At 34.1% G+C, this 15,698-nt stretch overlaps 1 protein-coding gene across 1 annotated transcript in view; it reads left to right on the forward strand.

Moving 5' to 3' along the window:
• The window catches only part of LOC111085831, a 78,596-nt gene that overhangs the window by 1,591 nt on the left and 61,307 nt on the right, over positions 1-15,698 (forward strand). Inside the window, exons 2-3 of the mRNA XM_022386201.1 lie at positions 11,645-11,720; positions 12,058-12,157. Of these exons, the coding sequence (XP_022241909.1) occupies positions 11,645-11,720; positions 12,058-12,157 (176 nt within the window). The remainder of the gene's footprint in view (positions 1-11,644; positions 11,721-12,057; positions 12,158-15,698) is intronic.

Consider the following 15,698-nt stretch of genomic DNA (forward strand, 5'->3'; position numbering starts at 1 on the left):
AGGATGGGGATGCGAACCCGCGACCCGCAGATTGCGAGTCGAGCGTCTTAACCACCTGGCCATGCCGGGCCCTTTATCTGTGAAAATAAATATATGTAAGTTAAGCCTTTAATATAACACATGGACAAAAAGGGGACAACTTGGACCTTCAAGGCTGTCCATTCACACCCAGCCCAGTAGAAAATGAAATTGAAATGTTAAACTCATTATATATTTTTCAGGATATATTATTTAAAGTGTCGGGATGGCAACAGATACTATAAGTTAAATTTCTGTTACAAAATAAATTTAATTATTTTTCTGTCTTTTCCAAATCATAAAATTTCCTTTTGTCTTGTTGTCTTCAGTATACAGCAAAAAAGAAGTCAGAAGCCTCTATCGGTAGGATAATTTTGTAAGCTTTCATTAGATCACACTTTGCATTTGTATAATGTAAGAAGGAGACCTTCATGGAGTTTATTACTGATATAAGCTATATTTATAATGTATTTTATTGATTTATATGTTAGCTAGAGGGCGCATGACGTTAAGATCAAAGAAGTTCTAAAAATATCTAGAACAAGTGTAGAACATAAATACCTCGTTCTGTGAAGCATTCAGAGCTTAGTTAGAGAGTGAGTTAAAAAGCAGTGAATGAGGTAGTAGGAAGAGTTTTTCAAGATAGCAGAGTGAATCAATTGATGTGTTAGCTATGGCGGCTACTTTGTCCAAGTAAATTAATTTGTTTTACGCTAGTTAAAGTCATTGTAACGTAGGCTTTCAACAATTGACGGCAGTGTACAAATGTTCAAGTTTGTAGAAACATTAAGGGAGGATATAAAGTGATTTATTATTCTTATATGGACTGGGGAGTGAATTATTTTCATCAGATAATTTAATAGAACTCACCAAAATTTTATGTGATACAATCAATTAACATTTTGCTAGTGGAAGAAAACTGTTATTTTAATATTTTAGATTATAGGGAGATTTGGTTTATAAACATTTGAACTGCATATATAGACAGAGTTAGGCTAGAGTTAGCAAGTGAGTCTATTGGTCAGTCAAAAGGTAATCATTGTCTGATTTGGTTGGTTTGTCTGTTGCTGCCTACCAGTTAATTTGTTTGGTGCTGTGATTATTGATTTTGTTTCAACAAATAACAAGAGAACTAGCCAGTGAAACTGTTGTATTAGCATCACAGTAGACTTATGCACGAATATTAGTGAGACTAATTTGTTGAATGTGTAGTAGAAGAAATAAAATATTGTCATCATAATTAAATGGACCAAATTTGGTATTCCTTTTTTACCGAATATTCCAAAAGAACTTGCCCAACAATAGAAGCTGTTACAACAGTGTTTACAGGAGTGGGATTATTTTAGTAGAAATCAAATACAAACCTAACTGAACGTCAAGATGACAACACAAGTTCAAAGCCAAGTTGAAAATTTGCTGGAAATGATGAAACAGTTAAAAGAGGACCAAGAAGAAAGAGACAGAAAATCTAAAGAAGAATAACAAGAAAGAGACAAAAGGTTGAACAAAGATTAAGTAGAAAAAGACAGAAATGCCAGGTGGGAATTGCAAAAACTAGTTAGGAATTACACCCAAAAACCAACTTGATAGAAAATGCACAGATTTAATTTGAAAAATTTAAAGGATATAGACAGAAATATTATAACAAGATTCAATAAATACAGAAATTATAACAACAAAATGAATGAAGTACAAAAGGACATGAATAAAGGACACCTGCTTAAGAATTTCAACCTCAACATCAGTAAGTATCTATGGAATAGAAGAACCCATCTAGTTTACATCTGTTACCACTATTTTAGTGCCATAAGATTGCAGCACCTTAGTGGACTATTGAAATTAAACTGTTACCTTATCAAGTTATGAAGGCATATGAGGCATAGTTTGAAATAATTTCCAAAGAGAAGGGATAAACTAGTATGAACAAGATATCTGTGTTGTTGATTAATAAGCTAAAAGGACTAACTTTGATGATATAACGTAAAAGAACTATAACAACTATCAGATAGTGGCAAATTATAGTTAATATATAGTTATAGTTTTCACGGTAAGACCCTTTAACAATGACTACAGTTGTTTCACAGTTACAAAAATAACTTTGAACAATGATATATAGCACCTAATTTTTACAGTAAGACCCTTTAACAATGATTACAGTTGTGTTACAGTTACAAAAATAACCTTCAAAAATTATATATGGCATCTAGTTTTCACGGTAAGACCCTTTAACAATGATTACAATTGGGTTACAGTTACAAAAATAACCATGAACAATGATATGTAGCATCTAGTTTTCACAAAAATAAAATGAACAGAATGATCTTAATTTTGATTGGCTCACAAAGGAACGTACCAACGTTTGACTGCCTGGACTGCACTTTTGTATCTCTTTGTTGGTCAAGCTTGATTTCGCAAAATTTACTTATTTCAGTAAGCTATGAAATGTGAGGGTAGGGTATACTATGGGGTGGGGGTGGTAGTACTTGCCCAGTCATTTTTGACGGGTTATACGCTAGAACTTACATATTACGCAGACTTCACAACTCTTGAATAAAGAGATACAATAGTTAATTATACTTGACAAAAATACCCTTTAAAAAGAAAATCACATAAAACTCACAAACATAAGCTCTTTAACAGCGAAAGTACATACAGTGCAATTTAACATAGATAAAAGCACATATAGTACAAAAAACTTTCAACAATGATATATAGCACCTAGTTTTCACAGTAAATGAAGGACCCATTAACAATGATTACAGTTGTGTTACAGTTACAAGAATAAACTTCAACAATGATATATAGTACTTAGTTTTCACAGTAAATCAAGGACCCTTTAACAATGGTTACAGTTACAAAAATAACCTTCAAAAATTATATATGGCATCTAGTTTTCATGGTAAGACCCTTTAACAATGATTACAATTGGGTTACAGTTACAAAAATAACCTTGAACAATGACATATAGCACCTAGTTTTCACGGTAAAACCCTTTAACAATGACTACAGTTGTTTCACAGTTACAAAAATAACCTTCAAAAATTATATATGGCATCTAGTTTTCACGGTAAGACCCTTTAACAATGATTACAATTGGGTTACAGTTACAAAAATAACCATGAACAATGATATGTAGCATCTAGTTTTCACAAAAATAAAACGAACAGAAACTTTGGTGTATAACACCAAACAGAAAATATATTCCTTACAATAGATTCCAAATTAAATATGCAAAATATAATACGAAGCAGAAAAAAATCATTTTAACAATAATAATTGGTACAATTTTAAATAGTAAAATCAAAATACCTTTGAAATCACTGGTGCAAAATATCTCTCAATACATTAAAATAACCCCGATTGAAATTGGCGGTTTGTACATTTTGAACATGGTAGCGCGCAAGCTAGAACATCGACAGAACTTAGTCAAAGGGACAGCAGAAAGCCCTTCACTAATTAAGTATAAAACTGCCTCTAAAAATGGGTTGCAAAAAACATCGATTTCCTGAATTTTTTTTCTTCCTTTCCGTCAGCTGTAGCTCATAAAACACAGTGTGCCTACTTTCAGCCTGTTGAATCTGTCAGTACACATTTGTGTTTGTATCTGAATTAAAATTACTAATAGATTTCATTCTATTGTTCGCGTTTTTACAAACAACTGTTATTTAAGATGTAATGTTCACCATCTGTTGTGAGAAGAACAAAAGACAGTCACTTGAGATGAGATGTTGACCTCAACCTAAGATAGTTACTCAATGTATAATATTGACTTCCGCGTGTTAGAAAATTGAAATATAAATCACTTAAGATGTGATCTTGACCTCCGTGTGTTAGACGAACAAACACGAATCACTTGAGATCTTACCTTTATCTACGTCTATAAAAATATGTTGCTTGTTTAACTAATACTGTCAATTTTGATAGTGTCTTATCATTGTGGGTTTAATACAATCTTTCAGTTTCGAAGTATATTGCTCGTGCTCACAATCCGACTACAGAGAGAGATGAAACTATTTTTGATGATAAGACAGAAATATTATAATTAAATGGAACATAAACAAGGAAACAGCAAGATCTTCGTATTAAAGACCAAGCCCTGCGAAATAAAAAGTAACTAAGATATACGAAAATATAGATCTAACTTGGAAAGAATTAATAAAATACGGAAAACGTTTAATTTGATAAAAAGTCTATACTTTCGCAATATTAAACCCAGTGTTATTGCTATTAAGACCGACTGTATATTAAACCAAGACACACGGTAGTGTGTCGTGCGGCCAAAACAACCTGCTGCAGTTTGAATTTCGCGTACAACTACATGAATTTCGTTTACAGACGGGTAGGCATGAGTAAATTAGTGGTTTCAAAAGAATAAAGGGATGCGAAAGGATTCTGTGGTATGTTTTATAAATGTATTTGTATCTCATCAAATCAAGAAGGTGTGAGGTTCGTATTTTATATTCTAGCTTGTCAACATGTAAAGCTTGAGTTTTTAGTTGGTTAGATACTGTTAACGTTATGTTGTAGAAGTAATAAAATGTAATTTAAACAACTTATAGTGCAGACGTGTTATATGACATGTGAGTAATTATGTAGCAATGTTCTTAAAAAAATTAATTTGAGTTAAGAAATTAAGTGTCTTATAATATCAAAATTTGATTTATTAACTTCATTTTAATGCCAAGATTGTTGATACACATAAATATTAAAGCAGTTTAATTAAATTTTTAATGTGACTTTGTTAACAGCCATGGCATGCACATTTGACCCCACCCGTGCACATAAGGTTAATAATGACTAGAAAAGAAAATCCAAAGATTTATATCATAACTATAACCCTTAATAAATTAAATATATGCAAGATATAGAATCACACAATGGTAAGCATGAGAACCAAGTCCCATTATTTCAATCCAGGCAGAAGGTCCTCCAAAGCAGAGGTTGACTGGCAACTTACCACTGTAGCGGCAAGAATGATATGTGGCCAAAACCAAAGCTTTCTTAATCTGTGCCAGCTCTTTGTGTAGCTGATTGACTTTTTCTACTCAGGAGGGTAGATTGTCTCTCTTATGCAACCCTGATTGTTTGGGGTCCAGGCCTTCATCCACTTTACAGCAATCTGCTGGCAATACTGCTTCAGTAGTGGGGTCTGCAGCAAGGTCAGCTGTGATGATAGTTGGGGTTGTTGGGAGATTGATCCTTGACTGCTGTGGGTTGTCTTATGGGACCTCTGGTGGTAAGGGCTCAACTTCCTTTGAGGTGGAGGCATCCTTATTCACTTCTATGTTCCTGGTTGGAGATGGCATCTCATTCTTTGATGCAATAGAGGTAGCTATCTTACTGATTGTAGTGACATACAAGGTCTCAATCACTATAGCTTATCCCTTATCCCTCAGTTTCAAAATACTTTTTCAGTGCACAGTTGACCATTGAGTTGACTTAAGCTTCAGGAAGTCTTTCTTGACTTTGAGATATAGTGATTCTGCTGGAGATGGGCACAAATCTGGTAGCACTTCATCAAGTTGATACTTAATGGGTGGGCTCTGCTGCTTGGATGACCATCTTTACTGGCAGAATGTAAGGTGTTGGCAATTCTCTTGGCTTTGGGGTTCCACAAGTGGTGTTGTGGTTACAAGCTTCTTTATAACCAGTATCAGGATATCCACCTTTGCTTGCCTGGCCCAGATTGGTTTTAGGACTAGTTCAATAACTGACACAGTGTGATCCCTTACATCAGATGCATTGCTTAATGTGCATCTTCATCCATGGTTTCTGTCTTATTAAATGTTAACCAGTACTGGGAGTCTTGGGATCAGCCTTAAAGATCAGCTTTTAATCAAAAGGGAAGTCCATGGCACATTGGTGGTAGTTGTCATAGCTTCCTTTCATTACAACATCAAAGGAACTTTGAGGCTTCAGAACAATAATATGAAAAACACCAATGGCTGATTGAAGAAAAATATAGCCAAAATGGTTAAGCATTTGTTCTTAATTAGTAAATAGTCTGTATTGAATGTCTTTGAGAAATTGGCCACAAATTGTTGATAATAAGATGCAAAACTAAGAAAACTACAGATTTCTTGCATGGCCACAGGTTGAGACCAGTTTCACACTGTTGCTATTTTAGCAGGATTATTTGGAGAATTATTTCTCTACCCACTATATGACCAACAAGTTACTCTTCTATGTTCATTAAAACACATTTTCATGGTTTCATTTTCAAGCTTGCTTTTTTATCTGCTGGAATACCATTTTCGTGTTCTCATACATACACTTGAATATGCAACAAAGGAACAAGACATCATCAACATATCCAGGCACTTCTCCTATTGCAGTAGTCCCTTCAGTGTAAGCTCCATTATCTTCCCAAATCCAGCAGGCACATTACACATGATGAATGGTATAATTCAAAACTTGTACAAAGCATTTCTTATGCTAAATCAATCTTAGGCTGATGTAATTATCCAGTTCCACTTGTCAGTATTCTTCATCTGTTTGTGGTAATGGAAAGGTAATAACAAATTTTACAGCATTTACCCATCCAAAATCAATGCAGAACCTGGGTATATCTTCCTTTTTCTGAAAATTGTTATTGAAGATGACCAAACACTCTCTGAAAGCTGTGTGATTCTGTAATTTAACATCTGCTGTACTTCTGCACTGATCACACCTCTAGTACTTTAGGAGAGCCTTTATGGTGTTTATTTTTAATTAGGTGAGCATTATCTGTATCTGAGTAATGTTGTGTGACTGTGGTTTGACTCAGTTGACCATCTAGTCCCATAAATATATTATCAATTTCCACTAAAAAATTACATAGTTGCTGCTTCTGTCTTGAATTCAGGTTGTCAGCACTATCCTGAACTAATTATATTTGGCATATTGCTGTCCATGTATTTACTTTCAGATGCACTGCAATTAACACAACCTTAGAGTTACTGTTAGCATCAGTTGCTTCTACTATGCTCCTGATGACTATTCCAGCTTGTAGTTGGATAACCAAGTGTTCATAATTGCAGAACAACACCAGGATTTCATCCTCTTTGAACAGATAATTACCCAAGTTAATGCTGCTTGCTTTCGAGACAGAAAACAGCCTATTTATGCTTGGGTTTAATAACTGCATTACATGGTATTGATGCACCAGACATTGTATATAGTAGACTATAGGACACCACTTGTGTACATAAGGGTGCTGTGTCTTTTTCTTCCATATGTACTCATGCTGTCCATTGTTTCTTGGGTCAGTCTGGCCATTATTAGTTAAGTCAAAACCAATAGCCTTGTCTACCTTGCTGCTCATCCAGGAGACATGTGGATAGAGTCATCAGTGGCATGTGTTGTGGCATATAAACCATGAAAAGACTTTGATAGTTCTACCCATTCACTGGATACCAATGTGGTTGTATTAGAATATTGGGATGTGTTAACCTTTGGCTGGGTTTGAACCTGCCACAATGCTGGTGCCTAGATAGGACAGTCCATCTGAGGTAAAGTCACTACAGCTGATGTTACAGGCTTCTTACTCTCATAAGGTAGGCTCAAGGTTATCACTTTCTACTACATCATGACAGAGATTGCTCCAGTAAGGGTGTGAAAGTCACACATCCAGGTCTGCATTGTTTTGCTGGGTAGCGCATCCACAAACATGTCTATAAGGATTTCTTCATTATCTGCTGGGGTCATTGGAGGATAACTTTTATCATGCAATTGGCACATATCATCTACATAAATAGCCAAGTTTTCAGTGGCACCTCTCTTCCAAGCCTTGAACTTTTAATGGATTGCTTAGTTTGTCACCAAATCAAACTTCTAGTGCAACTCAGTAGTGGCTGTTTTACAATCCAATAATTGTTCCCTCATCCAAATGCTAGATGGAGCATGTGGCTGGATCATCTAGACCAGTGGTTCCCAACCTGTGATCCCTGGCCCCTGAGGGTCCACGAAGATAATACCATCTTATTAAACAAGTAAGTTTTTAATTCTGCTGTTCTTTTAATTGCACACTCAGTTATATATGTCTTTTATTTGATAGTGAAAAATGGAAAAACAAGTTAATTATTAGTAAGAAAAACAGTTTGTTGGGTAGATGGAATCTTTCAAAAAACATGGAGGTCCTTGGTGGTGAAAAGGTTGGGAACCATTGGTCTAGACTCAGAACCAGGCATTCTATAGCCTGTTCCAGAGTCCTATCATTCCAGGTAACTGACTGAAGCCTTTCATAAAATGGTCTAAATCTTCCTTTGTTGTACCTTTAGTTGTTGGCAGAGTTATTTGTTTCACCTCACTCATGGGGTCCCATGATCATGGTCAGTATCTCTCCTTCCTAGCCATCACCTGACAAAGATGTCTTTGAAACCATTGCCACATAGGGATTCTCAGGGGCCATGATGCTCTAATGAGCATTAAGCTTCTGATCCAGGTTGGAAGAGTGATGAGGTGCTCTAGGCAGTTAATTCATCAGCTTTACTGGATTCCAAGCACTTACTTCGGTTATATTTACATTAGTGGTACACCTCTTGAGTTGAAGAGGTGCACCACTGCCTCATGAATCACTCACCTTGTCATTTGGCACTTGTATGGCTCCATTTAACATACTTCATTCATCAACAGGCCTTCATTCACTAATGGCTAGTTTTAGATGACTTTAACTAGAGCTGGGGCTGAATTACTCAGGCTGGCATAGGTCAAGGAGTTCTCTACAGACTGCCTGAACTGGTCTCTGGTTCACCAGATTCTACACCACAGAGATGATCCTCACTCTGTGTTTCTTTCACACTGAGATTGAGCATCAGGGAAAGAACTCAAATAACCATTTTAGGTGCACCCACCAGATTCTGGTAGTTCTCCATCTTGGGGAGTTGGTCACAATAAGATAGGAGATATGGATTTGCATAGCATTGACAAAAGGTCTATGCCCAAGAAAGAGCTTCTCTTATCCTAATAACTCTCTCGGACAGACATTTTCTCTTGGTGACTGTCTCTTCTTCATGATCACAATTCCTTTTAGTCGTCAAAAATAGCATCTTCTCTAACTTAGAAACCTTTTGATACCTAAGGCATAAGAATTCAAGTAAAGAGCTGTACACATTTTAACAGACATAGAAAACTCCCTAATCATGATATCCTGTGGTCACAGTACCAGAATTTTCCTCTATCTATCCACTCTGTGGTATATACAGCTATAGCTGAATTTAACTTTAAAGCTATGCTGGATAGGTCTGCTAAATAACAGGAAATTTGATAAGATATTGGTTATGGAGTAATACTAACCTCTTATTGACTGTGTCGTAAAATGGAATAATGAGACTGTACACAAAATTCATAATCTTTATTATTACAACAAAACACAAACACAGTGTGTATATTTGTTGTTTGCTTACATGGGACAATCACTTTCACTGGCTTCTCTCTTTCTCTTCCAAATGTTCATGTTGAAACCATGTACCAGAGTAGTTAAATACCACATTTTTTAAATCACAAGAAACCTCACATTTACCAACAGCAACATGCACTACCTAAGTGACTCTTCATTCTCACTACAATGTTTTTTTTTTAAACTCTGTATTTCTCCTGAATAATCATTAAATGGCATTGCTGTTGAAATCCTTAATCAATGTGTCATATTAAGCAATATTTTCCCTAGGTAGTAACAGGTATTATCTATTTTTGAGAACAATAAAAGAAGCTTGAAGTAAAATTAACTTACAAGATTTCTTTGACCATGTGTATTATGACACCTGTACATATTGAGAACAAAGAATGAATTCAGGATAAATATTATAATACTAAAAGAAGATAGAAACCCATGATATATTCATATATCACAACTGATTAAAGGTACAAGTCATACATTATAAACACACATACATACATTGTGTGTGTGTGTGTGTGTGTGTTTTGTTATAACAAAGCCACATTGGGCTATCTGCTGTGTCTACCAAGGGGAATTGAACCTCTGATTTTAGCATTGTAAATCCAAAAACTCAATGCTGTCCCACCAGGGGACAACATACATACATTAGTGAAAGTAATATGGAATTGGAGCACAAAATAACTATTACTTTATCTAATACTTCAAAATGTACAAAATATTCTTATAACCAGATTTTTGAGGAAGAGTCTTTTGTTGACAAAAACATGAAAGAGTAGTCTGCCATCTTTTGGCAGTTATTTCAATATCAATAACACTAGCAAATCAAACATATAAAATTAAAATGTTTGAGGTAGGGGTGTGGAGCCATATGTAATGATGACTATAGAACAAGACACAATAAGAATCAACATCAGGGGAGATATATACTGTACAGCATGGGTGATGCTTCAGATAATCCATTCAAATTTATGAAAAGAGAAATATAAAGGGTTAGTTTGTGGTATTGTGTCATCTTCAAACCTTTTTTTTTGCATTATAAAGTTATAGATTACATAGTAAATAAGAAGAGAAACTTGATCTATTTCTATGATATAAGCCTTATATAAAGCAAAAATTATAAGTTTATTGAAACCAAACAAAAAAGTGCCTTTTCTTATTTTATCTTGAAAATAAGTAGGGTGGGTAGGTATAGGTAGGCAATAAAATTAATTTAATATTTTTATTAAGGCCAAAAGAAAAGGATCATAGGTAGATTGATATTTTGTAACATGAAATACATGGTAATATTTATTTGTAGATGTTTTTATTTGAACACATCACATTAAAAAATTTGCTATATTTACTAATCAAACAACTGAGTTCAATACTGCTGATAAATTATAACTCAAAATGGAAAAAAAGACATACTCTATAGAAACATTAATCACAAAAGGAAATATGTTATATTTACTGAGAGTATATGATAAAAGTAATGTTATTTTCCAAATAAAATTGCACTTTAGCAACTACACAATTTTGAACAGTTGCTACATTTTTGTTACATTTTACATGTATAACATGCTTCATGTTTTATGTACATTTATGTAGCAAAGTATGTATATTTATATATATTGATCAATTTCTAATTTTAATCTGCATGGTTTAAAATTTTAAGCCATTAGATTTGTTTAGCCAGCAAATTTGTACTTACACCCCCCCCCCCATTCCCCAAACAATTTCTCTTTGGAAATGGAACAGACAAAAGCAGCCCCAGAATAGTCATTATGGAGCATAGAAATTGGCCAAAATTTGGTAGTTGACTTACATGGGCATATGTGAATAAAGGTTATTTAATATTATATTATCTTCAAATCAAATCAAGCTACTGCCTACTTAGTACAGCTAATTAACTATAATGTTTTTGTGTTCTAACTTAAAGATTAAAATGCATTATTTCATTAGTTGGGTTCCTTACCTTTTCAAATTTTTTTAATCATAAACTAAATAATGTTCTAGGAGGTTTTGGTAAGGTTTGGAGATTTATGCTTACCTGTGATAATTTGTATTTCATTTGCTGTATGTTTTTGAAATTCTTCCTGGACATATATATTTCCTGAATCCATGTTTTCTGGCCAGATACTTTAACTACCTAGTGGTCAAAAAGTGTACCTGAATACCACATATGTAGCATTAGTTAGAATAGATAGATCCAAAATGGATAATAACATAGCATTTTTGTGTTGTTATATGTTTGAATATTTTGTTTTTCAGGCTGAAATTCTAAAAGCATCTATTGACCATGTACAGTTTTTAGAAAGCACTGTGGAGTTTCTGATAAAAGAAAAAGGTAAAATATTGATATTTTTAATGGCATGTAATCTGAATTTTATACTATGTGTTGATATATTTTCTATTTATATTTTTAATATTTTTTAATTACTGTTGAAGTGATTAATTGTTTAAGAATCTTTCTGCTATACAGCAAGGTGTACAAATCATTAAATTAAATACTAGAAAATCCTGATCCATAAGACTTGTTAAAAGCAAACTTAAGAAATCTATGCCGATCATTACTGTTTTCATGTTTTTAAGGTCACAAATGTACCTGTTGAAAACATAATGTGAAATTTCAAATGAAGCAACAATTTGAAGCAAAATCTTGCTTTGGGGCATTATTTTTTCAGCAAAACATGATGGATATAATGAAAAAACCCTGCCCCACATGTACACTTTGGATTACTACAAAGAAATATTTTGTTTAGAAGAAGCCAAGGAAAATAATGGGTTAGTTTAAAGAATTTTGTATTAAATCACTTTGAGTTTTAAATATGTTTTTACATTATGTACACACATTACAAGAAAATATTTATTTTTAATTTCTAAGTTTGCTTAGTAATTTTTAACTTTTTAAAAAATAGATAACAGTATTATGCCTGTTTTTATGTTTAAATAGAGTATAATATCTCTCTTTTACTAATCAGAAAGTTAACAGTTCAATATGTACATTGCCTTGCAAAAATACTCACCCCCCTGCAAAGTTTCCACATTTTGTTGCTGTATGAGCTTGCAATCATGAAACTTTCAAATGGGACTTTATATTTAGAATCTACACAATCTACTCCATATTGGGAAAGCTAATAAAATGCTGATATTATGTAAGTAATATTTTCAAAGAACATTACAATATTCTCAATTACATAAGTATTCAACTCCTTTGCTAAGGCAACCCTAAATCAGTTCAGGTGCAAGAGATTAGTTTGAAAGGTCACAAAATTAGTGTAATGGTCTCTGTCTGTGTGTAATCAAAGTGGTTTAACCTGACTTCAGAGTAAATGCTTCTGTTCAAGCCACAACTCACATAGTGATATGACAAACCAACCATGAAGACCAAGGAACTTCCAAACAAGTAAGTGATAAAATAATAGGGAAGCACAGATCAGTAGAAGGTTACAAAATGCCCTCCAGTGGCACAGCAGTATGTCTACAGATTTACAACACTATAAACTGGGTTTTGATACCCGTGGTGGGCAGAGCACAGATAGCCCATTGTGTAGCTTTGTTCTTAACTTCAAAAACAAACAGGTTACAAAAAAATTTCAAAGTTGCTGATTATCACTTTGAGTATGGTGAAATCCATCACTGAGAAGTGGAATGTGCTTCATACTACCCAGATTAGGCTGTCCTTCCACACTAAGCAGCCAGCCAAGCAGGAAACTGGTTAAGGATGCCATTATGAAGTCAACAGTGAGTTTGAAAAATCTGCAAAGTTTCATGTCTGAGATTGGAGTCAGTATCCATACATCTACAATATCCTGGTCCCTACACAAAGCTGGTCTGTATGGGTGAGTGTCAAGAAAGAAGCCATTACTGAAAAAAGAATCATCTTAAATATCCTATGGAGTTTGCGACAAAGCATATAAATGATACTGTAGACATGTGGCAGAAAGTTTTTTGGTCAGATGAGACAAAAATTTAGCTTGTTGGTCTAAATTCAAAACATTACGTCTAGCGCAAGCTGAATACAGCACATCACCCAGTCAGCACCATTCCAACTGTCAACCATGGTGGTGGCAGCATTATGCTATGGAGATGCTTCTCAACAGTGGGGAATGGGAAGCTTGTCAGTATTGAGGGAAAGATGGATGGTGCGAAATACAGGCAAATCCTAGAGGAAAACCTGATTGAGTCAGCCAAGAATCTAAAACTGGGTTGAAAATTCACATTTCAGCAGGACAATGACCCAAAGCACATTGGAGGGGTTTTAAAAGCAGAAAGTGAATGTTTTGAAGTTGCCCAGGCAAAGTTCTGACTTGAATTCAATGGAAAATTTATGGTGAGATTTGAATGTTGCACTCCATCAAAGATTCCCAACAGACTTGTCAGAATTGGAGCAATTTTGCCAGAAAGAATGGGCAAAAATTACACCATCCCATTGTGTAAAGCTGGTAGAGACCTATCTAAAAAGACTCACAGCAGTAATTGCTGCCAAAGGTGCTTCCACCAAATACTGACTTAGAGGACTGAATACTTATGCAATCAGGAAATTTCAATTTGATATTTTCTTTGCAGGTTTTGCTAACATTCATCCTCCTTCACACATAACAGTGTTAAGTTTGATCATTAGAGTTTTGAACGAAAGCAAGTTTCATCAAAATGTGACATTATTGATATGGAGTGAATACTTTTACAAGGCACTGTATATTTGCTAGTTTTTATACCTCAAATATACTGATGTTTAATGTTTAATTAATATTTTTTATCAACAAAGCCATAATTTTATGATGTTGATATACAAGTTGCCCCAGAGTTTCAGTGCAGTTATATATATCAAATCAACTTCAAAACAAGTAAGAGTAAATAAATATAATAAAACAAAGTTTTTGAAATGATATACTTAAATTCATGTACCTCATTACATTCAGTGATATTTATTGATGCTTAAATAGAAGTATATGTAATGAAGTATATGAATATACCATGTGTTTTTTTCCTCTTTTAGTGTTATAATATTTATTCAGTTTCATATAATTTGGTCAAGAAAATTAAATTGATGTTATTTCAACTTACCTTTGTTCCCATGTTATTTTTGAAGTAGATAACACCTGTTACTGCCTGGAGATAACAATACTTAATAAAACCCTGTGAACAGCATTGACCTTCAATGGTTGTTCAGGTTATATCTAGAAGTTACAGCTCCACCATATCTAGCAATGAAAATTATTAATCCCTTGGATAGACTATGTCATTCTGGGTAAATTTAAGATATTTTGAAAACTAAGAAACCTTGGATTTGGCAATCTGGTTTGAAATGTCATTGAAGATAGTCTAGTAGAACTTGTTCATCAGAGTCAATCTAGTGATCCAAAAAAATGACAGTCCAGTGTAAGTGAAATGAAAGTGCACACACTGTGTTTACGTTTAATGTGTACTAAAAAAAGATTGTTCAATTTAAATTTCACTTTGTGTCCAATCTCATTACACCATTTTAAATCAATTCATTTAAAAGAGATCTATTACTACTCTGTAATCAATATCATGAGCAACTCTCTTGTTGTTTATCAGACCTATCCTATAGCCTGAAAAAATATTCAGTTCACCTGAATATATCAAAGACTGGATAGGTAAAAAGAAAATTTTGTGGAATTTGCTATATCTGTAAAGTGTGTTCTTTTCTCTACTTGAACTCTTGTGATAATAAGTTTTAAAAAGTTTAAATAGGCTTTGTGTTAGAGAAAATAGAAGTTTTCACTACTCAAAGAACTTGTGAACAAGAGGGAGAGTTGGTCGCTGAGGGGAGACAGTTGTCTGAGAGGACTGTCAGGTCTAGGAGAAGTCTTCTCATGGATGTTGGTTGACAATGCTGCAAAGGGCCATGATTTCTTTCTCATTGTTGCCACAGATTCAGGAAGGATATTTGTTAAAATCTATTTAACCAAGAGCAGCTGATTGAAAATAATCATGATGGATTGGTGTCTGGTGAGTCCAAGACTGGGTGTGATCATCTGTACAGAGATTAAACCTAATCCTAGCAACCAAGACAATCATTACATTGAGCACCCAGTGATTGAAAGGAAGTAGCTATCCTTGGTTTCCAAGCTATTATGTGATTTTCACTATGCAGCGTATACAATATTTTGTGTGATTTCCACTTGAATGCCATAAAATTAAGATGGCTTGTTTCAGTAGGTGTTCATTACCAGTTTGTGCAACTAAAGATGATAGTTAGGAGTTTGAAATATCACCTGAAAGAGTGATGTTGGATATACAAGATTGTTCAATTTAAGAGTTATTAATTAGTTCATTTAGTGATTTAATATTTAATGAT

This window comes from Limulus polyphemus, unplaced genomic scaffold (assembly GCF_000517525.1).
Source record: "Limulus polyphemus unplaced genomic scaffold, Limulus_polyphemus-2.1.2 Scaffold646, whole genome shotgun sequence".
NCBI lineage: Eukaryota > Metazoa > Arthropoda > Merostomata > Xiphosura > Limulidae > Limulus > Limulus polyphemus.